A 25,683-nucleotide genomic window follows, 5' to 3' on the forward strand; every position below is an offset into this window, starting at 1 on the left:
TAAAAAAAATTGAGCTCTTATTAGCTATATTATAGAGAACTAAGTTGAAATTGAGATATTATTAAATATATTACATATATACAGTCATAAATAGAAAGGTATGAAATATTGTGTTGGGTATCCCGCTTTTCGCATATCAATGGAAACAGTTTGATCATCTCCCGCGGTATAGCTAATAGTGAAAGATACTTGCAAATACAACAAATTTATCACAAAAATATACATTATATTGCATATTTATCACAAATATACCCCAAATAAATTGTAAATACCAAATTACACACCGCAATTATTTATTATTTTACTCATAAATCTTATATATTCATCATAATTCTAATGTTTTACTATTAATAAATTAAATATAATTGGTTGATATTGTAAATATAATATATTATTCATATTAATTTATTTTTTTCTCAAATATATTGTGAGATATCTATTTTTTGTTATTAACTCATGCGACAACGGTACACCATGTAGTATTATTACTATGATATATCTGTAATTAGTCAAATATTGTGATATATCACAAGCGGTACACAAGTTACAAATTAATGAGATTAGATGTGGGGCGATTGTAATAAACGGTATTTTAATTCTTAATAAATAGCTATAGTATATCACTATTACAAGTGAAGTTCCCTTCACCTCCCCTAACTTCGTGGGTGATTTACTGTTTATATAAAAAATATGGAAACAATGCAAACAACACCATAGAAAGTTCAAGAATAAAAAAAAATCTATTTAATCAGTTAGAGATTCCAAGTTCCAACCTAGAACGATAAGAGTTGTTCCGATGGATAACAACATTAAGTCAAATAGAAAAAAGGTAGTACCTGGTGGAAAGAAAGTAAGAAACTTTGAAAAACCGTCTGATGTAGTACACAGATCATACATACGAATCTGTAGAGAAATACTAACTAATTTATTGATTTTCTAGAGTGTATGCTTGGTTTTGATTTCTTTATTATTGTAACGAAAAAAAAAATGATAATTTGAAATTGATCAATAAAATTGGCTGTTCTTTAGTCAAAGTTTAACTCGTTAGTTAATGTTATAGCACCCTATTAATTACAGTTAATATGAATTGTGCAGATCTAGATGATATTCATAAGCGCAGGAGATTAACTAATAAAATAGCGAATAATTCAAATTTGTAGAATAGAACAAGCTTAAGAAATGAGTTGGATGGACGTGAGATTCAATCATAGTGCTCATCCAACGGGGAACACCTGATTCTGAATAGCAAATAAACGTACGATTAACAGAAGAAGGAAACCAGCAAGTCTTACAAGTTACATATATATATATCTAATTAGTTACAAATTATACGCATTGAATTTATTAACAATAAATAACTTGTCTTAATTTTATTTCCTCAATCTCTATAACTGATCTTGGAAGTATCAAATTCACGTGCAATGTGCTCTAGTTTAGTATTATTCAAATATAATTTTTCTATGTTGTCATACTGCACTGGAATCAAGTGGCAAGAACATGGCAGGTTTTCAGGTTCCACTGAAAAGAAAAAACAGAAAAATAAAATAGAAATTGAACGTGGAAGGTTACGGGAAAAGACTTAAAATCTGAGATATGAACATAAACACGTGCTTTGAACTTTGGGCTATAAACCGGCCTTTTCAGTTGCGAACGTAACCAGTCTAGCCCGCATAAACATGTGCTTTTTGTCAGTTTGCCCACCACATATTGGCTCTGAAGTTTGAACCAACTCGCTTTAAATTGTTATTACAGATTTGTCCAATTGTATTTTTTTTGGGGGGTAAATAATGACAAGTTAAACCTTAAATAATTGCGGTTTCCTTTCTTATATGCTGGCTCAATTATTATGTATAGAACGGGTTATATAACTGGCAAGTCTTACTAAGTCGTCTATTCTTTTTTGAGTAGTCCTAGTCTACTTAAGGTGGGTCCGAATGATTTCTATTTTAGTCCGCGAAAGTTGAATTTGTACAGATGAAGATTGATTTAAGGTATTAAGAATTTGACAATTAATAGGAGATAAAAAAAAAAATAGGGGATCAGATTTTAAAATAAATGGATTATTCTGATGAAAATATTGTTTGTTAAAAATAATATTAATTAAAAAATAACAATATATTTCGTTAGTAAATATCACAGTAATATTTTGCGAGAATACGAAGACAACTTGCAAATAAATTACTAAATACTTATCAACGAGAGCTAAGAAAAAACAAGTACGCACAGTTTCAGTTTTTAATATCAGGTTCACATAGTGTTGGCACCGATGGACTGCCTCCGATATGGTAAAAAAAAAACTACAACTTGAATTTTTTTCAGAATAAATAAAATATTATTGTAATAAGGATGAAATATGGTGAAAATAGCTTTCAATAGCCTTTTTTCAAATTTTTCAATATTAGTCGTTGATCCTTTTATATCCATTAATCAGATTTCAATAACGATTAAACATATTTCAATAGTTAACCAAATTTCAATAACTGTTAACTAGATTTCAATATAACAATATTTTGAACCAGATACTATTAATTATATTTCTATAACTGTTAACCAAATTTCAATAATTGTTGATCAGATTTGGAACACAATGATATGTTTACGGAGAAAGTTGGAGAAATAGGGTGTTCGACAAAGAAAATCCCAACTGGGCTTTAATTCTACATTTACACGAGTATTCTTCTTATTTAAAAGGAAAAAAACATTGAAATGACCTTCACTAACTTCTATTCAAACTTAATCTCTCAAATAACTGTATCATTTAATATTTCGTTTATACCTATTTTTACAATATCATTCTTTTGGTGTACGGTTTTGTTTATCTTATTATATACATTTAGTTTACTGTTTTACTTCAAACAAGTACAAAATTATCTAAATATAAAAAATATTATTCAAAAGTTTGGAAATCTTATGTATTCAAAGAATTAACATCTTCAAATAAGATATTTGTGTAACACTTTCAACAAATAAAGCAATAACTAACTTATTTGACATTGCTAGATAATCAACGTTTGATAAATTTTAGGTAAATAGTCACTTTCAGACGTAAATCTTAGGTAAATAGCCATTTTCATATATCAAATATTGACTATTTACTTAAAATTTACGTCTAAAAGTGGTTATTTACCTAAGATTTAACAAACGTTGGCTATTTAGCAATGTAAAACGTTTATGTTGGTTATTTTTCTAATTTTTTGCTAAAATTATGTTGCATTATGGAAAAAAAAAATGTGAGGCCCTTTTCACATTTTTTTCCCCTCTTAGTATTCAAATTGGCGTTTTGATTCTTACCCCAAATGAGGACAACTTCATATATTAAAATTGGGAAAATGACACATATATACCTCGTGTTTTAATAAAATATTAAGTTTAACTTTTGGTTTAAAAAAAATGTCGAGTACCATCTCTTCTACATCATGATAAAGTTGCTAATAAATCGAAAAATAGTTTTGGTTGTACTAGTTGTTTAATTAAAATGACGAAAATATTATACCCTAAAATAATAAAAGTACCATGAATATTACTTTTATTGATTTTTCAAATGTTGACTCTAATATAAGAGAAACTTAACTAAACTCCAAATTAATACTCCAACCCCCAAATTCTAAATTTTAAAATAAAAAATAGCCCAAAACGAAATAGACTAATAAAACTCATACTTTACAAGAGATAGATTCCATCCGTGTTCCTTGCAACTTTGAGTCTCGGATTTGAGGCTCGAATAAGTGATTTAGATGACTATCGATTGTCGATTTTTACCTTTTTCCTCTATCTGTATTGTCCATGATTCAATGATTGTTGTTTGTTTTTTCGTTTTCGAATGAATAAAGGTAAAATAGAGTTTGCATAAAAATATTATAGTCAACAAAATTCATGGCTCTGTTATCTATTTTAGAGTATAATTTTATCATTTTAATTAAACAAAGTGCACAAATTTGACATTTTTAAAAATCAAATATTAAACTCGATGTTTTACTAAAACATAGAATATATTTGTCTCATTTTTCCTTTAAGATACTAAACCACGGTCTCTCTCTTTCCCATCTACGACTTTCTGTTCTCATCGAATCCCTATGTGTCACACTCTTTCATGTTCTTTGTTTTCTTCCATTGAGGCATTTCATATTAGTCAAGTTTTCCCTAAGAATGAAAGAAAATAAGAAATGAAAACTGTTTCCAACTTTGGTGTCCATAAGGAAAAATGCAAAATGCAAGGGACCATGTTTTATAGTCACAAACACAATAATTTACGTGATCGTGAATTTAAAATATTTATTGTAGTAGGTGCTGTCACACCGAGCCTTGAGTGTGACACAACTTACCTAGCAATAAAATGATGTTCCTAGACGTAAACAACAATGCCTCTAAATCTATTTTCAGTCTTTAACAATGCAAAAATAAAAAATAAAAAAAATCAAAGGGTCCCTTGGGGGAACATTGATTATTCTAACGACATTGTTTTTGTCCAAGCTAAGAACAATAATTTCAAGCTAATTGCTTTGGAAGGTTTATTTGCTTTCAAGTGACACTTCTCATTGTTCCTTCATGTGCAGTGTGTTCATAATTTATCATAGGTGATATTGTTCTAACTTCTAACTAGTTTAATTATTGATTCTATTATTGAGGAGTTTTCTCAATTAAAAGAGCTAATTGTAAGAGTTTTCTATGAAAACAGCAAAGATAGCTAAATTATGGATGAATCATATTGGTCCTCCTATAAATATGTGAAAATTTAAGTTTTACTAAGACGGACACAATAAATAGTTCCATCATATCAACCAGACTTAAACTCGATAAAAAAAGACCTTCTTTTAAAGCTTAGTCAAGTATTTTTTATATCTGATTTTCCAAAGTGGAAGATTGACATTCAATATCCACTATAACCAAAATATAGAGCAATAGTCGCTATTTCTATGACTTAGATTCCGTCTGATGCGTTTTATTATAGACCTACCACATGCAATTAAAATCACGTGAGAGTGAATCCTCAAGTCTCATAATAGTTGGGAGAAAATGTGTATACCTTAACATTCATATATGACGAATTATAGAGCGCTTGAGTTTCTATCTACCATAAAAGCGTTTAATACATTATTTTGACTCTCTTTAATATGTATATAGATTGGGAAAAGACAAAAGCTTGATTATAAATTATCAATTATATACTCTTGTATGATTATATTGAATTAGCAATAAATAAAATTGTAACATTCATTCTTATATGATACAAGCAATAGATAAACCTCATTTTGGTGGCTTAAATATCAGATTAGCAAATCACATGATTGAATCTTTATCGGCTAAAATGGGTTGGAAATACTTGGTTGATGATAGCCTTTTGACTCGCTATATGAAAGATAAATATGGTATCGCAAATTATTCTGATGGTGTTGCTCTGTTGCGCACGTGAGGCTCTGTTCTTTGGAAGAAAATAAAGTTGCTTATTCCAAATTTATTGAAAAACTCTCAGTAGATCATTGTTCAAGGCAAAACTTTTTTTTTTTTTTTTTGGAGAGACAATTGGTGCAGTATGAATTTTTGTCCTTTTGCTACTCATTCGACTGATCTGAATATGACAATAGCGGAGGGCCATCGTGATTCAAGTATTGTGCTCCATATCCAATATCCAATTTCGTTAAATGTTTGGGATCAAATTTTGTGTACTGTTATCTCTTCGAGTCGTGACAAACTGGTTTGGAAACCTTTGCAACTCTGGTGTGTTCTCTACTTCGAGTTAATACCATTGGAGATTTTTCCCTGGTATTGGTGATACTTTTGTCCATTGGAATTCTAAACTTTATATAGTTAAAGTGCCCTCTAAAATTTGTTTTTTCATATGAAAACGTTGGTACTCTGCTATTCCTACCGACGATCGGATTTGTCGTCTCAATATCCCTATGGTTACTAAATGTCGGTGTTGTAGCGTTCACTCTTTTGAGACCTTACATCATTTTTCTTCACGGGAGATAATGCTTTCTCTATTTGGAAAATTTTCAGAGCTAATCTCAATCATTTGTCCAGAGAATTGACGGTCCTTCACCTTTTAAAAAACTGGACCAAAGGTGATATCAAGAATAATTGTGTTAAAATGAAAATCCAAACTATGTGTATTATTCTTTGGAAAATCTAGAAATGTAGGTGCACGTGTGTTTTCGATGAGTGCTCGATGGATGTCGAACGTCTGAAGAAGAGTATCGACGATTTTACTACTTTTCTTCTCAATAGATCAAACCATCACTGTGCCTACTCGTTGTGTATGGCTGAAATGTAATCCTCCTTCTAGTGGTCTTAAATTGAACAATACCGACTACTTTTTTTTTTATGAAGGTAAGGTTGTTGGCAGAACTCTCTGAGATATATATGGTCATTATGTCATTAATTTTTCGGGTCCTGTTATTGTTAACTCAAGTCTTGAAGCCGAGGTTGAAAGTTTGATAAAAAGCATCCATAATTTGCAGTCTTATTGGAAGGAAATATCTATTGTTGAGAGTAATTCCGAAGTTCTTATTGAGGCGTTACAAGGAAAGACTCTCCCTCCTTTGATCATTGGTTGCAGATGGAATTTTATTATGGAATCTGTGAAGAATATCAAGTTTAAACATGCATGTAATGAGCAAAACATGGTCCCAAAATCTCTGTAAAATAACGCTTTCCTTAACTCATTATTTCCTTTTAAATTTCTCAAATTTACATTATAATATTCGAAATCTTATAAGGGAACTAGATATCACACAAGATTTGTGTAATTTTTTTTTTTTTTTTTTTTTTTTTTTTTTCATTTCTCCGTCAGTAAGACTTATTAATAAAATTCTCCTAGTACTGCTCACAGTTAAAAAAAAAAAAAAATTATTTCACAATTTGAGTAATGAAAAGACAATCAAATTCAAGTACCGATTGTTAAAAGGGCTACTGATTTTATTTTAAATATTTGAATATGTCTTGTTTTATATCTAATTCCTGATCGAAATGTTAATAATTGACAAATTCCACCTTAACCTGGGACCGGGAGGTTCCATCCCTAATCCCGCGCACATAATAGAGTACTTCCGTTTGAATGCTAAATTCTAAACCTCTGATTCCTGAAGATATCGTTTTGAATTAAGCCTGTTTTGTTTTGTTTTGTTTTTTTTTTGGGTACTTAACATTCAAGGAATATTAATAACGAAAAGAGCTCTAAACGAGAAGTTAAGATGTGTATGTGTGGATAGGATCGTTTCACACACGTGACCTGGCACCCATTAGCCGCCAATCAACACTCGCCAATCTCATCCACTCAAAAACGAAATTCTTATAGCCAATAAACACTCAAAAATCTCATACTATGAAGTGAACACCACTACCCCATCTTTTCATTACCCCTCTACGACCATGAATCTACGGATATACCACTCGTTTCTTCTTTTCTCTCATGCCCCACATATTTGAAAAGAAAAAAAATGCCAATTCGGATAACCCACCCAAGCGTACGTAAAAGGCTTATGAGGTTGTGAATTTGATCATCTCAGTTACGAACTTAATCGCGTGTGAGAGCTTTCAAGTTTCAACGCCACTTATTATTGCACAACACTGAAAACTTTTGAGGAAAAAAGGTCGGAAGAAACAAAAGATAGTACTCAAAATTCCACGTACAACTGGTAGTTGCTTCATCGCCAACTGTTTGAAAAACAGCGTCTCTCACTCTCACACTCACGCACTCTCTCTCTCTCTCTCTCTCTCTCTCTCTCTCTCTCTCTCTCTCTCTCTCTCTCTCTCTCTTCTTTTACGGCTATATATGATGAATAAATGAGCACAGCTAATAAGGGTCCCCAAGGCACTACTGGGATGGTCACAGATCTTGATGACCAGGACCAAAATATGAACTTAAAAAAGAAAGCTCTTCTTTCAACCGCCTTGAAGAGAACAAGCGAATGGTCTGTACTCTCTACTCTGTACTTCCCTGTTTATTCTATTTCTTAATCAGAGTAAGTAATAAAGTACATGCAAAAATTTCTCCCACTGCAGGATTTTCTCTCAGGAGATTCCAAGTGACATCACCATCGATGTTGGAGGAGTTTCCTTCTCTCTACACAAGGTAACATACACATAAAAGCATCGTTCGTATCGTCTTCGGGTTAATCGATCAAAAAGCTGACACTTGTTTTGATTAGCCCAGTTTCCGCTGGTGTCGAAGTGCGGGCTGATAAGGAAACTTGTAGCGGAATCCGGCGAAGCTGACGTGGCGGAGATAGCGATCCCGGGGATGCCCGGGGGAGCGGAGGCGTTCGAGCTGGCGGCGAAATTCTGCTACGGGATCAACTTCGAGATAGGCACCGAGAACATAGCGATGCTCCGCTGCGCGGCGGAGCACCTTGATATGACGGAGGAGCACGGGGTCGGGAACCTGGTGGGGCGGACCGAGGCGTACTTGAACGAGGTTGGCCTGAAGAGCCTGGCCGGGGCGGTCTCGATTCTCCACGCGGCCGAGAGCTTGCTTCCCATGGCCGAGAGGGTCAAGCTCGTGGGGCGGTGCGTGGACGCCATCGCGTACATCGCCGGAAAAGAGGCCCAGCTCGGCTCGCCCCTCCAGGCCGCCACCGCGGCTCCGGTCGTGGATTGGTGGGCCGAGGATCTCACCGTGCTTCGGATCGACATGTTCCAGCGAGTTCTCGTGGCCATGATCGCGAGGGGAATCAAGCAGAGCTCTCTCGGCCCCGTTCTCATGCTCTACGCGCAGAAATCCCTCCGAGGTTTGGTGAGAGATCTCGTTCCCCTCCCTCCCCCCCAGTGAATCATATCCTAATTACCGACCTGACTTGATCAATGACACTAGTGTTCATGCACACTGAATAGTATTAGTACATTACATCAGTACTAGTGATATTTATGTGCAGAGTCATAAAATGAGTTGGAAAATTGTTCCACAAGTCATTATTTACTCCAGGCTTCATGATGTGTCCTTATCAATGATATGACATTGAGTGAGATGGGACACGTCGAGCCCCGAATCTATCCGGCCTGCTCAGAAAATAATTTAAATAGTAAAAAATGAAACCGACATACAGATTTACAGTGGTTTACTCTCGAAGAAGAAAAAAAGAAAAAGTTATATCACTTTGTCGTTGCAGATCTCACTATTAACTCAGAATCAAGATTTGTGTTTACAATCTCTCTTACGCTCTACAAAGAATATAGTATAGAAAAAAAAGGGTCCAAGCGTTTGACATTGTTAAATAGCCAACGTTTGGTAAATAGCCACTTTCAGATGTAAATGTTAGGTAAATAGTCACTTTCATATACCAAACGTCAGCTGTTTAACAATGTCAAACGTTTAAATTAACTATTTTCCTAATTTTCTAAAGAAAAGAAAAAAACCAGAGCTAACAGATAAAATCCTGAATTTTGATCAGGAGGTATTGGGGAAGGGGCATCGGAAGATGGAGGCGCGGGAGGAGCACGAGAAGCGGGTGGTGCTGGAGACGATAGTGAGCCTGCTGCCGCGGGAGAGGAACGCGATGTCGGTGAGCTTCCTGTCGACGCTGGTGCGGGCGGCCATGCACCTGGACACCACGGTGGCGTGCCGCCTCGACCTCGAGCGCCGCATGGGTGCCCAGCTGCCGCAGGCCGCCCTCGACGACCTCCTCATCCCCTCCTACTCCTTCTCCGGCGACACCCTCTTCGACGTCGACACCGTCCACCGCATCCTCTTCAACTTCCTCCACGACGAGCCCTGCCGCGACCTCGACCGCGTCGGCAAACTCATGGAGAACTACCTCGCCGAGGTCGCCTCCGATCGCAACCTCGCCGTCTCCAAGTTCATCGCCCTCGCCGAGCTTGTCCCCGAGCAGTCTAGGGTCACCGAGGATGGGATATACAGAGCTATTGATATCTACCTCAAGGTCAGCCCACGCTCAACCATGCCTGTTATACTTTTTTTTATTCTTATTTATGAGTTTCATTTATCTAGCCACACTTATAATATAGGTGTCCAGTAGTTTTGAAACAGAGAAATACTACGTCGGATTATTTAGGTGTCCAGTAGTGTTTCAGCCTGATTCCTTTGCTTGTATAAAATTGAAACTAATGATAGGAAACTGTAAGCAATAAGAATGTCAATTTTAAGAAACAATAAGAATAAAAAACGAGCGAAACAAAAACGATAAAGTAAACTGTAGTCATCGACGAGCCACTAGAGCTTGTCAGAAACTAGGATGAGGAAATCAAGTGTTTTTGCTTTGGCCAAGTCAATTAATCTTTTGGGCGATGTGAAATGGAACGAAAATAAAATAACATGTTGTGCTGGTGAAGAAGAGTAACTTGTACCTGAAGAAAGGTGATTGAAATATTTCACTTGGATAATCGTCTTTATATTGAAGTCCACAGTAGAATACTTAGCTCCGACGAAAGTAGTTAAGATAATGTTGCATTGAAAATTGCATAATAAACAGTAATAAGGGATTTGGACACGGTTGGCGCAAATTTTTTTGAGCGGTAAGCATCCATACCCCATTCCAAATTTCTTTTTAAATTAATGCCTATTTCTTAACGTGAAATCATATGTAAATGTGTGATATTAATGAGAGAAAATTCATAAAAGGGGCGACAATGATCAGCAGCACAAAGATCCGGATGATAAACTTAATTTAGGATGTGACAGTTTGTCTTTGAGACAGAATGCACTTAGTTAACACGACGGTTTATAACCTCTTCGACACCCTCTCTCTAATACTTATTATTAGCTTTCACTTTTGGAATTGAGATGAAACCCAATAATACCGCGCGTGAAACTCACTGGCTCGAGGACGAAGCCACAACCTGTCCAAAGGGGGATTACTATTACTCTTTTTCTTCATTTTTCATAAATTTTTACATTTTTTTTACCGTAAATTTTATAAATTAGCTCTCTATGAACATTTTTTTTTTTGCATATTAGCTCCCCTAATCTAGATTCCTGACTTCGTCCCTGACTCGTATACGCACAGGCTCATCCTGTGCTGAGTGACTTGGAGAGGAAAAAAGTGTGTAGCCTGATGGAGTGCCAGAGGCTGTCTCGCGAGGCGTGCGCCCACGCGGCCCAGAACGACAGACTCCCCGTCCAGACCGTCGTCCAAGTCCTCTACCACGAGCAGCAGCGCCTGAGAGACTCCGTCGTCAACAACAATAATAACAATACAAACAACAACAACAACAGAGACTCTCCGGACGAGGTCTCGACTCTGCGCCGCGAGAACGACGGCCTCAAAATCGAGCTCCAGAAGATGAAGATGAAGATAAGGGACGTCGATATATCGTCGTCCTCGTCCTCCGTGGCCAACAGCCCCCAGGTGCCCCGCGCAGCCAATGGGAAGCCGCCACCTCACCCGCGGCGCAACTCCTTCATCAGCACCGTCTCCAAGAAGCTCGGCCGCCTCTACCCTTTCGTGCGCTCCGAGGGAAGCCTCCTCGCCCCCAAAGCCAGAGCAAAGGCCAGCAAAGACAGAAGGCATTCCATCTCATGATCAGCTCATTTCAATTATTACTGTTTTTTTTTTTCTTTTCTTTTCTCTTCTTTTTTGGTTTAATAATTAATGTGTCTGTCCTTTTGAAGAGTTTTACTGTTGTGAATAATATATAGATATATGTATGTATGTAAGGTTACTTCTGTCTGTTTGGTTGGAGGCAGGTGTAAATGAAGTCGGATGTTCATCCGGTGTTATGTGATTTGCTTGATGCATGTTTGTCAGTTGTCACAACTTGTTTTCTTGTGTGAGAAAATAGAATCCAATGCTTCAAAGTGGGAGTAGAACTAAAGTTGTGTAGCAAGTTATTAGATAGTGCATAATTGGATCGGAGAGTATGAGGGTTTATTATAGATGGAGTAAATGAAAAAAAGAAGAAAAAAAGAAAAGTAAGTCTGTCTCAGGTTGATACAAGCAGACCCTGCGCAGTGTTATTCCTTTTCCTTTTTTTTTTTGGTGGGGCCTTATTAAAAAAAAAATCTGAATAATTGTGTCCTTTAAGATAAGAGAACTTTTCTTAAAGTAGAGACGTGCTGGAAGGACAGACAGGCTAGCGGAATAGCATGTTCATGTCGGAGCAAAACTTATCCCGGATTTGTTTATATTTTTTATTTTGAGAGTAATAATGCTAATTGAATTTAGGTCCAAATAATTTTTTTTTAAATGAAACTCAGCTCGATTTAGTCTTGATTTTGCACTATTCCTTTAACATGGTCTGAATCCAATGTCATGGTGAAATTATATCACAGTCAAACTCTACGAGAATCTTGACTAAGATCCAATCAGCTCTCTCAACCTTTGATCTCATCAAGTATTCTAGTGCGTACTGAATATATAGCAGTCTAATCGGCCCAATAACAACAGTAACAATCCATCTACAAACATGGTATATTTGAGCATAGTTTAGTCAAAGTCAATTCCATAAATATTCATTTTTCAAGACTAGATATCCACTTCCACAACAAACCTCAGTTTTGACATTTAAAGGAGAGCACGTTTTGTATCAGATGGGGACTTTCTGTATATTGCAAATAGCCTCACAAGGAGTCAGATAGACAAAGTACTATTTACAGAAGCAAGTTCACTTCCATCGTCATAACACCCACTAAAACTAACTCAAATCAATGAGAAATAAAACACCAACCAACTGCCAAAAAAAAAAGTGAATAGAAGAGAGAGAAGCCATATTATAGGATATCACTGTCTCAATACCACATCCCAACCAAAACTATATCTACTCATACTAAAAATTAAGATTAAGAATAATAAAAAAAAAGTATCTTAGGTCATGTTAAGGCTCAGAACTTGGAAAAGCCAAGGAGGATGTTTATTGAGCCTCAATTCCTCTTCAACATTCTCAACTTTCTTACTATTGTTATTAGTATTGTTGTTATTATTACCGGTCGTTTGTGTTCGGTTCAAGCGGCTCGACGACTCGGTGGAAGAGGACGAGAAGCTCGGACCGCAATCCGACGGCTTATTTTCTCCTCGTCTTCTCCGTCGGCCATAGCTTGTGGGACCCAGCGTCAGCTCGATGTCGCCCTCGTCTATGTCACCACCGTCCGATTCGTCTCGGATGCTGATCTTGTTGATGATGTCGTCGTAATCGACGGTGCTGATCGGGCGTTGCTCCGAATAATCGACCTTTCTTTGACTACTACTGTTACTACTACGTATGTTCTTCATCAGTATCTTCTGGATTTGGTATAGCCTATGAAGCTCGTTCACCTGGGGAATATAATCAAGTGTTAATATATAAACGAAGATATACATTTCAAGTACTGATTATATATATGCGAGTTTTGTGACTATTAATATAATTAATTACCTGCTCTTTGAATGTGGCCTCGTGCCTTAACATTGCCATCCTCATGTGTTCTCTGTCGTAGGGCTTAAAACGGTGCTTCTCCATTTTTTTTTAAAAACAAATTGATGAAAAAAGAAATGATATATGTCTGTGTATAGGTCTGTTTATAAAGAGTTTGACCAAAGTTTTCAGTAGTCTTCTGTCCTTAGATGTGCAAATATCTTATATGCGTTATAATTAATGGCTTTTTCGCTTTCTCGCGCTTCTATATCTATATATGCCTGCCAAAATGAAGGAAGAACAGCAAACATTAATAATATAGCCTTCAAACAAATGGAAAAAGGAGTGAGAGAGCTAATGTATAGAATTTTTCTAATAATTAAACACAGTGTGGGTATAACTATTTGTGAAGCACGGTTTGTCTGTTTGTGTTGATTGTGCTCTATATATCTTTTGTGTTATCTCAGTCATTCTGGTCCACAAACAATAGTATGCGAAAGAGATACCTAAATAAAAATATCTTCCAAACATGACCAATCAGACATAGGGATTTACTATATATCATGTGCGTCACTTTTGTTATTTTGTGTCCCCATGTTTTTTTTTTCCTTTGATATCTGCCCGCCTTCTTCGCTGGTTATAAATCTTCAAGACTTTTTATTTTGTATATGTATATATATATTTACTCTTTCTCAAATATGCAATGAAATAATATCCTTTATCTATTTGTTTTTTTTTTGCTTTCCGTATAGGTCAGAGTAGCTTATATATATACGTTACGTACGTACGCATATGAAAATAAAATTAAAAAAGTCTCTTTAAATAGACTCTCCCCCACCCCCACCCCCACCAATGATATATAGATAATAACAGAATTTGGGATCCGATTTTTCTTGTATAATGTATATCGGGAAAATTGACAAGTGAAACGTGGAAGTTGATGATAAGGGTATAGATCGAATCGGACCACCGGCTTTATATTTTGATTTATTATTATTGCAATTTAACCACACCAATTACAAGATTATGTAAACACCGTAACATGAACTAATTTTCAGAAATAGAGTACGTTGATTTAGCGACCTAACATAAATTTGGTGAGGGAGAGAGGTTTTAGAGATCGCAAAGAATAAAATAATGAAACCATATAATTGTGCAGATGACAATCAATAGCATTATGAAGTAAGGTGATAAAAAAAAAACTAATAATTTCTAACCTTATTTTTGCGTCAAGGAGTTAGAGAGAGAGAGGGTAAAGATATCCTGATCTTCTTTTTTCAATATTCCGGAACTTGATGATCTGTGATCAGAGAGCAAGAGCGTTGTATAGCTTTATATATATGTCTGATAAAGCGAAATATAATAGCCAAATGCCCTCACATTCCCCATCAATAGTATATACTAGTTGTACTTCACCCCCGTGAAGATTATATATACAATTGTCAGAAAGAGCCTGAAGAATTTAACATATAAATCCCCTCTCTCTCTATCTCTCTCTCACTCTTTCTCTCTGATCACGAAAACCAAAGTGTTTGTCGCTCTTGAGGCTTAGGCATGCGAAACAAATCCCAGTGCCTTAGCCAACCTCGTTCAAGTTTTGTGAAAGAGATGCCTCAGAGACTAGGCCAGGACTGCAAATTATATTCGTCTGATTCAATTATATAAATAATAATATCATAATAAACAAATCACATCTTTAGGATCGAAACGCATTCTCTCACCCTTGGGACAATCATCAAATTAATATAACAGCGTATTAGCCTGTCAAGGCGAATCACATGCACCCGCGAATAATTATATCTATATTATATTTATTGGCAATGTATATAGTCTAACTTATTATTATTATTATTTTAATCAACCAATTTTTTTTATTAATCGTAATTATCTATGTATGTTACTTGTTCGAAGACACATTAGTTATTATAAAAACTTTACAGCTAGACATATGCCCTGGCCCGCCGACAATTACATTATGACCGTACGATAAACCTGATCCTGAAAGCTGAAACAGCCTAAAAAACAAAGACTCGCCTTAGAATCTAAAAATCAAATGATCTTATAAGTTGTAACGATCCAAACATATTTATCATCGACCAGAGACAGATTGATATTAAAAAATTATTTCCGTTATATCAATACACGTAACATTTGATTACAGAGCGAGAAAGGCAATTATTTGATAAACCTAATAATACCAAATCGCATCTTATGTTTATTTTTATTTATACTGTATGTACAGTGTACACTACTGATAAATTAGTGGGAGCATATACATACATATATAATATGTATAGATAATACGAATATATATTTAAATATCTATATATGCATCCAACGAGGAAGACCCAGCACAATGATTATAACTGTTGATTGGCCATGTGAGTTTGTGGGGTGTGAATAGAGTCAAGACCACTGAGAATATAAACATCAGACGAGCCAGATTAGATCATCTATCTTCGCAAAAATACAAGAAAAATTGATAACTAATTATACTTCAAAGTTTAAAAAAGACTGTACTACACAAAGTAATATCAAAATTTCATTTACACGTACAATTATAGACAAAAAAATACATTGCACTTAAGTACTTCAAATTTATTTTCTCACATTTATTTTTGCTATTAATATAATCATTTTAGTCTTTTTGTATCTCTTCCACTAACAGAAATTTAATAATCACATAAAAAAAATTCGAACAAAAATATGAAGTGAAATCACTCAAAATTATATTCTGTATTTAGCGGTTATTTTATGCCTGTTGAAGATTTGAAAAAAAAATAGTTGTTGGTTTTGTCATATTTAAAAAAAAAAAAAAAAAAAAATTCATGTACTAAAATCTTACCTTAAAATCTAGTAGAAATAATTGAATTTACAAAATAGCATTAGTTTTACAGTACTAACAAAGTAGCAAAAGTTTGAAACTTTTCTCAAGTACTAAGTGTCAATAATTTTTTTTGCCCCCAATATATATATATATATATATATATATATATATATATATATATATATATATATATATATATATATTATATACAGGATGAGTATCTTATATAAAATGTGGCTTTATCCACGACCAATAATAGCCGCGACAAATGTTAGATATACAACCACAAGTAGTCGCCGCTTTTGTGACGGGCTGAGTGATGCGACCCAACGCCCACGAGCCATCCCTAACTTTAATGGAGCGTTTCGACAAGCACTCGAAATGCCATAAATTTGACCTTGTCAGAACGAAGCTTATAATATATCAAATCGAAGTCCAAGATGATATTTACATTGGCATGGCCTCTGCCCAAAATTGACATTTGTGTCCAAATTCGATTGTTTCAGGTACTTCCGGCCAATTTGAGGATTTTGTGTCGTTTTCCCTTATTTCTTTTGTCGTTTTTTATTTTATTTTATCGTTGTTTTGTTTTGGAGTTGATTGGATTGGACTAAAGATAGTTTAGTCCAATATCGAGTTGCAAGCGGGCTAAGTTTCAAGATTGCTCTATCGGGCTGAGCTCCCTTTTGTAGGCTATGTATAACTTGAGGAAGGACGAAATTCGACACCAACCATTATTATTAGTCATTGAACATAGAAAATTTGGCACTCGGCCGAAATCCTTTGACCTAACCTCCGCCATGTGTTCATACGTCAAAATAAAAATTATTAACAAAAGAACTTAAGTTATAATGTATCAAATCTTTAAGTTTGAAGAATATTTTTGCGAAGAACAAACGAACAGATCAGACCAATATTCCAAAATTTGTAAAGCTCGGAGATCATGATGCAAATAAGCCTTAAATTATTTATTCATGATTTTTAATGCAAACAGTCTATGAATTGTGTTTGCAATATTTTTTTCCCTATTTTTAACGCAAACAATCTATAAATTATTTATTCATGATTTTTAACGCAAACAGTCTATTATCATGTCTGAATATAACCTAATTACTCAATTCAAACTATAAAGTTTAACTGCACTAGAGTACAAAAAAAATGTTATAAATTTTAGAACTCATCCGATTTAATCTAAAATTTTGATATTTAAAATTAAATCCGGACTGCTTGAAACTAGATCGGCCGGATTAAGAAAAACTGTATTCGACCGAGCCACCGGTTTAAAATCAGGTGATCCGGTCCAAAATGTGGTTTTTTTTTTTTTTTTTGCACATCACATTTCTCAACTAGACAATGCTTAGACAATTCTTCTGGCGATCTCTTTTAGTCAGATGATATTAAAGAGGATATGTGCTCTTTAAGGCCAACGCACAAGGAACTGCTTTTTTTATTTTTATTTTTTAAGTCAGCAATTCGCTTACGGTTAGTAGATATGACTTTGAAATGAAGATTCTCGTATTTCTGGCAAGAATTTAAATTCATTTTAAAGCATAGTTATTTAGGGCTTAGCTCTTGAGAATATCAAAGAGTCACGATTGTCCACAATTATTGTAGCGTTTTCCTCTCCTCACCCCAAACTCAATATATCGTTATTAAAGCTCACGGTGTCAGCGTATATCCTAAACTAATCTCTCTCTCTCTCTCTCTCTCTATATATATATATATATATATATATATATATATTTCTCTCTCCATCTCTCTCTCTCTCTCTGATAGTGTTTGTGAAAAGGACTAAGAGAAGAGAGAGAATCAATGAAGTGAATGAAGACTGTTTAGGAACGATGAAATCTTCATTAATCGATACAGTGTTAACTAACTGTATTTATACAAGATTGAAAGCTTTAACTAACACTACTCCTATATTACAATATTGCCACTAATCTTCTAACAGACTAAACAACTCTAACTGAAGAACACTGAACTTCGTAGCTATTAAAACTTGCTTGGCACGCTTTGACTTTGCTGAGCTGGCTCGTGGACTCGCCACCTCATCACTTGCCTAATACCCTCCCTCAAGCTTATGGTGTTTTGAGACCAATAACCTTAAGCTTGGAACGCAGACCTTCAAAGTTGGAGCTGGGCAGTGGCTTCGTAAGAATATCAGCAACCTGATCAATGGAAGGCACATGTTGGACTTTGAGTTGCTGCGCTTGAATCTTTTCTCGAATGAAATACAAGTCCATCTCTATGTGTTTGGTTCGAGCGTGTAAGACAGGATTTGCTGCAAGATGAACTGTGCTCAAGTTATCACACCACAGCGTTGGAACTCGTGGGCTTGTGATCTTCAGTTCTGACAGTAGATTTTGAGTCCAAACAACCTCTGACACAAGAGATGCCAAACTTCTGTATTCTGCCTCTGTGGATGACCTAGAGACTGTACTTTGTTTCTTAGACTGCCAGGAAATTGGATTTGAGCCAAGGAACAGACAAAAGCCTGTTGTGGATCTGCGATCAAGAGCATCAGATCCCCAATCTGCATCACTAAAGCCCTTGAGCGTCATTGCAGCACTCCCATTCTCTCGTGTAAAATCCAATCCATAGTCAACAGTCCCACTTAAGTAGCGAAGTATACGCTTTACAGCCTTCCAATGGTCTTCAAGCGGCTCGTGCATAAATTGGCAGACCTTACTTACGCTGTAAGCAAGTTCTGGTCTTGTCATGGTGACATACTGAAGTGCTCCGACGATGCTTCTGTACTGCTGTGGGTCGGTGAGTGGCGAACTCCCATAGTTTAGGAACTTGTGACCGGAAGTCAATGGGGCTCTTGTTGACTTTGCTTGATGCATGTTGGCTCGGCATAGGAGATCCTTGATGTACTTGGATTGGCTGACAAACAGCCCTGTAGATGTCTTCTTTACTTCCAAGCCTAGAAAGTAGCTTAGTTCACCAAGATCCTTCAGCGAGAACTGGGAGTCAAGTCTCTGAATTAGCTGTTTGACTGCGGTCTCATCATTACCCGTAATGAGAATATCATCTACATAAACTAGGATGAATATCGTTAATACAGGGGTATGAAGTGTGAACAGGGAGTTATCTGATCTCGATGGTATGAAGCCCTGACTAACCAAGACATCATTGAGCTTTTCGAACCATGCTCTCGGAGCTTGTTTGAGACCGTAGAGTGACTTGATCAACCGACACACTGCTTGTGGCCTTTGTTTGTCTTCAAAACCAAAAGGCTGCTTCATGTACACCTCTTCCTTAAGATCTCCATTAAGGAATGCGTTGTTTACATCAACCTGGTGAATGATCCAGTTTCTTTGAACAGCTACAGAGATAATTACTCTGATTGTGACCGGTTTAGCAACAGGACTGAAAGTCTCCGAGTAATCAAATCCAGCCACCTGATTGTAGCCTTGAGCGACTAGCCTTGCTTTATGTCGCAGAACTGTGCCATCTGGATTTTCTTTCAGCTTGAAGATCCACTTGCATCCGATTGCTTTCCTGTCACTTGGTAAATCGACCAGCTTCCAGGTATTGTTTCTCATAAGGGCCTCAATTTCCTGAACCATCCCATTCTTCCAGTCCGGGAGCTGAATTGCTTCTTTTGCTGTAGCCGGTTCTCTAACAGTCAATAGAACTTTAGGCTTGAAAATTCCATTCTTGGACCTGGTGATCATCTGATGGCCTGAGGTTGTCGAGTCACCAGTCTGTACAACGATGAGGTCCTGTGGATTATCTACATGTTCTGCAGACACAGGGTTAGCAACATTCAAACTATGACTAGATGTTACACTCTCCATTGGTGCAAAAGAGATGGTTTGTGACTGGGTGACAGGATGATTGTGAGGAGTGTGGCTGAGGCTGGGACTACTGGACTGTGGTGTGTTGTCATGGATATGAGTTTGTGACTGTACTATGGATGGGATGACACATAAAGGAACTGTGGACTCTTTTGATTGAGGTTCAGGACAAACACATTTTGACACAGTTTTAGAGTAGGGAAAGCTATGCTCATCGAAAATTACATTCCTGGCGATGTAGACACGACCAGTGCTTGATAGGCATTTAAAACCTTTGTGACTTAGGCTATAGCCAAGGAATGTACACGGTGTGGTCTTGTAGTTGAACTTGTTTTTGTTGTAAGGTCTGAGATCTGGATAACACAGGCAGCCAAAAGTCCTAAGACTATCATAATCAGGGTCTTTTTGAAACAAGACATTTAATGGGGTTTTATTGTTGAGAATAGGTGTGGGAAGTCTGTTTATGATATAGGCTGCAGATCGGATTGCTTCATCCCAGAATTTGAATGGAAGAGATGCTTGAGAGAGAAGAGTTAGAGCTGTTTCTACGAGGTGTCTATGCTTTCTCTCAGCTAGGCCATTTTGTTCATGGACATGTGGACAGGATAATCTGTGTTGGATTCCTAGCTCGAGAAGAAGAGAAGTGAAAGCTCTATATTCCCCTCCCCAATCGCTTTGGATGGCTAAAATCTGTGTGCCTAACTGTAATTCTACCTGAGATTTGAACTGTTTGAAGGCTTGTAAGGCATCAGATTTGGCTCGGAGTAGATAGACCCATGTGTATCTTGAAAAGCTGTCAGTAAAGTGTATGTAATATTTGTAGCCATTTGTGGAAAGGGTGTGACATGGTCCCCAAAGGTCAGTGTGGATGAGCTCTAAGGGTTTGGAGTATTTTGTAGTGGAGTTTGGAAAAGGTAGTTTATGTAATTTCCCATGACAACAAGCACTGCAAACCGAATCAGAAGTTTTATTCATGACTTTGGAATTACATGATTGCAACACAGCCTTGACTACATGATCAGAAGAATGACCAAGTCTGTTATGCCATGTTTGAAAACTAGGAATGGTTGAAACTACATTGCAGACTGGACTACTAGACAGAGAATTTGTAAGCTTAGAACTACAGACATTGACAGATTTGAGAAGCTCTTTTCTTTGACTGGTTTGCATCCGTGACTGGTGTGTGGACTGGTGTGTGGCTCTTTGACAAGGATTTGACTGTTGTAGGTTGATTTGGGAATTGTCAAAGACGTATAGCCCTTCCTTTAGCTGGCCTTTCATGAGGACTGATTCACTGACAATATCCTTAACAAAGCAAACATCAGGTCTAAATTCGAAATAAACAGCATTGTCTTTGGAAAATTTTGACACAGACATGAGATTCTTGGTTATTTTTGGAACATGTAGGAGTTGTTTTAGACACAGGATTTTGTTTTGCACAAACGGAGAATGAAAACATGTATAGCCAATGTTATGAATATTAATACCCTTACCATCTCCCATGTGTACTTGATCTGTGCCCTGGAACTCCGTTTTGGACGCAAGATTCCCAAGATCCGACGTGATATGATTTGTGGCGCCGGAATCTGGATACCACTCGTTGTCCTCCGGGGTCAGCCACGCCTGATCTTGATTTGTTGCCGCCATAGCATAGGCATCGTGATCTTGAGAGAATTCTGCACCCTGATAGTTCAGATCAACATTGGCACAACTGTTGTATTGACTCGTAGCTGGTTGGCCTTGATTGAAATGAACTATGTTTCCTTGGATCGGGTTTGGTAGTTGCAGTTGACTTGGCCCAGAGAAAGAATGGTCAAATCTGTAGTAACATTGTGTTGCTACATGACCCATTTTCCCACAGACTTGGCATTGGACTCGATTGTTTTGCCAAAATCCTCGTCCTCTTCCTCGTTGTGGAGTTGAATGGCCTCTGTTTGCTTGATTTCCTCTCCCAGCATTGTTGTTGTAGAATTGACTCGGGTTTGATTGTCGTTGATAGCCATTAAAATTCGCCGAGGATGAGTTGTTGTAGTGGTTCGACCGTCGATGATGTGGATTGGATCTGGCAAGATTTGCCGATGCCGAGAGTCCAAGAGTTTCGTTGTCGTTGTTCTTCCTCTCTAGCATAACTTCGTGGTTTAGGAGAAGAGACTCGAGATCTGTGACGGAATAGGGTTCTGTACGAAGATTGATCGAAGTGACGAACATCTCGTATTCTTCAGGAAGTCCATTGAGGATTGAGTCGATGTGTTCTTTCTCTGTCGTTTCTTGGCCAACTAGGGTTAGAAGATCGACGAAATTGCGAATTTTCAGGAGAAATTCGTTAATTGAGAGAGATTGTTTCTTCGTGCTCTGTAACGCGAGCTTGTACTGAGAGACCTTCGCTCTCACCTGAGATCCAAAGAAATTTTCCAGCGCAAAAAGAAGTTGAGCTGTGGTTTCATAGTTGAGAAACCTGGAAACAAGACTGTCTGTCATTGACGCGAACAGCCAGGATAGGATGAGTTGATCTTGTTGTTCCCAATCCAGAAACTCTGAACTGATAATGTCGGCTCTCTCATCTTCAGGAGTAGCATACTTCATCGGCGCTCGATAGGTTTTGGAGACGAAATTTTGAAGACGATGACCTTTGATTGCAAGAAGAACTTGTTTCCGCCATGAAAGGAAGTTATTCTGGTCAAGCTTCGTCGCTATCGGATGGGAGAAAGCCACCGGAGCTGGGGAACGAACAGCCGCCGTGTGATTGCCGGAAGTACCACCGAAGAGATTTTGCAGATCATCCTGCTCTGATACCATGATAGTGTTTGTGAAAAGGACTAAGAGAAGAGAGAGAATCAATGGAGTGAATGAAGACTGTTTAGGAACGATGAAATCTTCATTAATCGATACAGTGTTAACTAACTGTATTTATACAAGATTGAAAGCTTTAACTAACACTACTCCTATATTACAATATTGCCACTAATCTTCTAACAGACTAAACAACTCTAACTGAAGAACATTGAACTTCGTAGCTATTAAAACTTGCTTGGCACGCTTTGACTTTGCTGAGCTGGCTCGTGGACTCGCCACCTCATCACTTGCCTAATACTCTCTCTATATATATATATGTGTGTATGTAAATTCGTAATGATGACCATCGGGTGGAACTTTCATTAATATATTAGATCAATATATATAATTCGTATTAATTGAGTTGTTTGATTTTTGAGCAATAATATGAGTTATTTTAATTTTGTTTTATCTTGTGCTGGACCTGGAAGCTGTTTGATTTATAAGAAATATGAGATCCAAATATTTGGTTGGACACGTAGTATTAAGTCTATGTCTGTCTGTACTTGTGGCACGGGCTGCGTTAAAAAAAAAAAAAAAATTATGTACTACTACCAACAATTTCATTCGTCGAGAGATAGATTTATAAACTTATTGCATAATACTTATAAACGGAAAGCGTGGTTATGACATTCATTCAATGTATCCTAAATTTTATATTCGGAGTTCTTGATTGAGATCTTCGAGTTGTTTTTGTTTGTTGATTTAGAAGCGAGGAAATTAATATTCATGTATAGTGGTTTGAGTCGCAATCACGTTTATACAATAATTTTCCTCACTTTCACCTAAAAAATATAATAATTCTGCTCTCTTGAATAAATAAAAAGTCATGTATCTGCTGATCGCCTTAATATAGATCTAAGTTTATGTCGCACTCACATGTGACTATGTGAGTTAAGAGCCTAATATATATTTCCAAGACGACAATAACATTGGAAAATTGATATATTATTATTACAGATCTATGAGTTTCTGTGACCAAAAAAATTGGGAAAATGACGAATTTTGTGTGATTTTGGGGTTAATGTTGGGCTTAGTAATTATAGGCGGGTATTATTATGATGATTTTTTTTTTTTTTTTTTTTTTTTTTTTTTTTTGTGTATTTCACGGGATTCTATTACAATCTTTTATATTTTATTTTATTTTATTTCTAATATTAAATAATCACTTTCCTGTTTGAATTAAAATAGTCAAATGTGGGCTATCGATTTACTTTAAAAAAGGTATTTCAGACATTTTCAAATTGAAGTTTTGATAAATGGCTATTTTTACAAATAAATAAAATGTTGGTTATTTCTCTAAAGATAAGTTTGTAAATGGCCAGATAACTTGAGCTTATTAGAGTTATTGTGCCTCAGTCCGAAGAAGTCAAGCTCAGCATTAAAAAATGAATCATGGTAAAAATAAGAAAGTAAATAACACACAAGATTAGTAATTTAATTCGGTCAATTATACTTATGACTAAAATGATAATAAGGAAATTTACTAGTCAATAGTAAAAATAGTAACGATCTTAGCTGAAATTCAACTCAATCTCCCCTTACTCTCTCGTACTCTAATATATGTCCTTACTTTTAATCAAACCACTCACAAAATGTTTGGTTCACGTTTATAACAGCACTGTTGATATTAGTTGTGCCTTAACCACGGCTTAAAGTTAGTTTGTACACGTGTAAGCTGACCTGACCATGGTTTATAAATGGCTTGGGTTAGTATTAGGCTAAGGTTAGTTAGCTGAGTGTTATAAGTACTGTGCTAACGGCTATATTGACACACAGGAAAAAGAAAAAGAGAGAGAGAGAAACTGATTGAGAGATTGAGCGAGAGAGTTGGGTAAACAATTCTTGGGTAGTTCATCGTCTTCTCCATCTCTGTTCTTAGGTTGGGAGGTCTCGGATTGTGAGATCACCAGGGAGAGTGTGTAACGGGTTTCATCATAGTGCACCGAATTCCGAGAGGGGAATTCCGGGGAGTAGGTCGCATTGACCGAACCTCGTAAACATCTGTTGTGTTCTTGTGTGTGTGTTCGTGGTGTGAATCGTAATATAACATAACAGTGGTATCAGAGCCTCGTCGGCGTTTTCTTACAAGTCACACCTCGTGAAAACAAGTCCTCACAAACTGGCGGACCCAGAATCAACGTCGGATCAGATCAAGAAAGAAACCTTGGATCAAGAATCTTTGGAAGGCGAAAATACAGGAGCGATTCAGAGTCGAAGCCGAGGTGAAATCCAGTTGTTCGCGAATTCAATTCCGACGAACAACATGAGAATCGACATCGACAAGTTTGATGGTTCTGGAGACTATCGAATATGGCGAAGGAAAATCAAAGCTCTTCTCGCACAACAACGCCTTCTCAAAGCGATCGAGGATCCGATAATCTGGCCAGAAGGGACGACAGAGGATCAGAAGAACGAGATCCTTGAGACAGCAACAGGTACCCTGATATTCCATCTCTCAGATTCAATAATTCGCCAGATAGATAGTGATGATACACCGGCTAAAATCTGGAAGAGACTTGATGATCTTTTTCAAGTAAAATCTTTAACAAACAAAATTTTTCTAAAAGAAAGGCTGTTTGGGTACAAAATGAACTCTTCCAAATCTTTAGATGAAAATCTTGATGAATTTCGAAAACTCACTATTGAACTTGCTAATTCTGGCGAAAAGGAATCCATGAGTGATGAAAATCAGGCTATTATTATTCTTAACTCTTTGACTGACACCTATAAGGAAGTGAAATCTGCTATTAAGTATGGTCGAACTCAGATTACCCTAGATGAGGTAGTGTCGGCTCTGAGATCCAAGGAATTTGAGATAAAATCAGAGAAGGCACTCTCATCTGGAGCAGAGGCACATTATGGACAGGACAAGGGTCAGAACAAGAAGGCTAACAAGAGTAATAAAGGAAAAACTGGAAGCAAGAGTACTCAGGCGTC

At 36.6% G+C, this 25,683-nt stretch overlaps 2 protein-coding genes across 4 annotated transcripts; one reads left to right on the top strand and one right to left on the bottom strand.

Annotated features, from left to right (window-relative positions):
* The first annotated feature begins 7,333 nt into the window (after nt 1-7,333).
* On the top strand, nt 7,334-11,676 carry LOC149399997 (Phototropic-responsive NPH3 family protein). 2 transcript variants are annotated; one of them, XM_089611816.1, is made up of 5 exons: nt 7,334-7,910; nt 8,002-8,071; nt 8,153-8,731; nt 9,387-9,875; nt 10,959-11,676. In XM_089611816.1, exons 1-5 carry the CDS (start codon nt 7,783-7,785, stop codon nt 11,472-11,474), a joined length of 1,782 nt encoding a protein of 593 aa, XP_089467942.1. In that variant the 5' UTR covers nt 7,334-7,782; the 3' UTR covers nt 11,475-11,676. The 2 variants fall into 2 exon arrangements, with proteins under 2 accessions (XP_089467942.1, XP_089467943.1); XM_089611817.1 differs by lacking the exon at nt 7,334-7,910 and having other exon boundaries at nt 8,148-8,731.
* A 726-nt stretch (nt 11,677-12,402) lies between these two features.
* Nucleotides 12,403-14,881, bottom strand: LOC149399998 (glycosyltransferase-like protein). Of its 2 annotated transcripts, XM_089612619.1 has the most exons (3): nt 14,499-14,881; nt 13,303-13,562; nt 12,403-13,202 (listed from the first exon to the last, which is right to left on the bottom strand). In XM_089612619.1, exons 2-3 carry the CDS (start codon nt 13,384-13,386, stop codon nt 12,756-12,758), a joined length of 531 nt encoding a protein of 176 aa, XP_089468745.1. In that variant the 5' UTR covers nt 13,387-13,562; nt 14,499-14,881; the 3' UTR covers nt 12,403-12,755. The 2 variants fall into 2 exon arrangements, with proteins under 2 accessions (XP_089468745.1, XP_089468746.1); XM_089612620.1 differs by lacking the exon at nt 14,499-14,881 and having other exon boundaries at nt 13,303-13,653.
* Nucleotides 14,882-25,683: the final 10,802 nt, after the last annotated feature.

This window comes from Urtica dioica, chromosome 4, assembly GCF_054948205.1.
Source record: "Urtica dioica subsp. dioica isolate 48M chromosome 4, U.dioica_male_clone48M_v1_H2, whole genome shotgun sequence".
Classification (NCBI taxonomy): Eukaryota; Viridiplantae; Streptophyta; class Magnoliopsida; order Rosales; family Urticaceae; genus Urtica; species Urtica dioica.

Bases quoted from the DNA above. Each gene is read 5' to 3' on its own strand.
- LOC149399997 (XM_089611816.1), top strand. From the start codon at position 7,783: ATGAGCACAGCTAATAAGGGTCCCCAAGGCACTACTGGGATGGTCACA. The intron at 8,732-9,386 runs GTGAGAGATCTC...AATTTTGATCAG, and splicing joins AGAAATCCCTCCGAGGTTTG to GAGGTATTGGGGAAGGGGCA. The intron at 9,876-10,958 runs GTCAGCCCACGC...GTATACGCACAG, and splicing joins CTATTGATATCTACCTCAAG to GCTCATCCTGTGCTGAGTGA.
- LOC149399998 (XM_089612619.1), bottom strand. From the start codon at position 13,386: ATGGAGAAGCACCGTTTTAAGCCCTACGACAGAGAACACATGAGGATG. The intron at 13,203-13,302 runs GTAATTAATTAT...TATATTCCCCAG, and splicing joins AGGCCACATTCAAAGAGCAG to GTGAACGAGCTTCATAGGCT.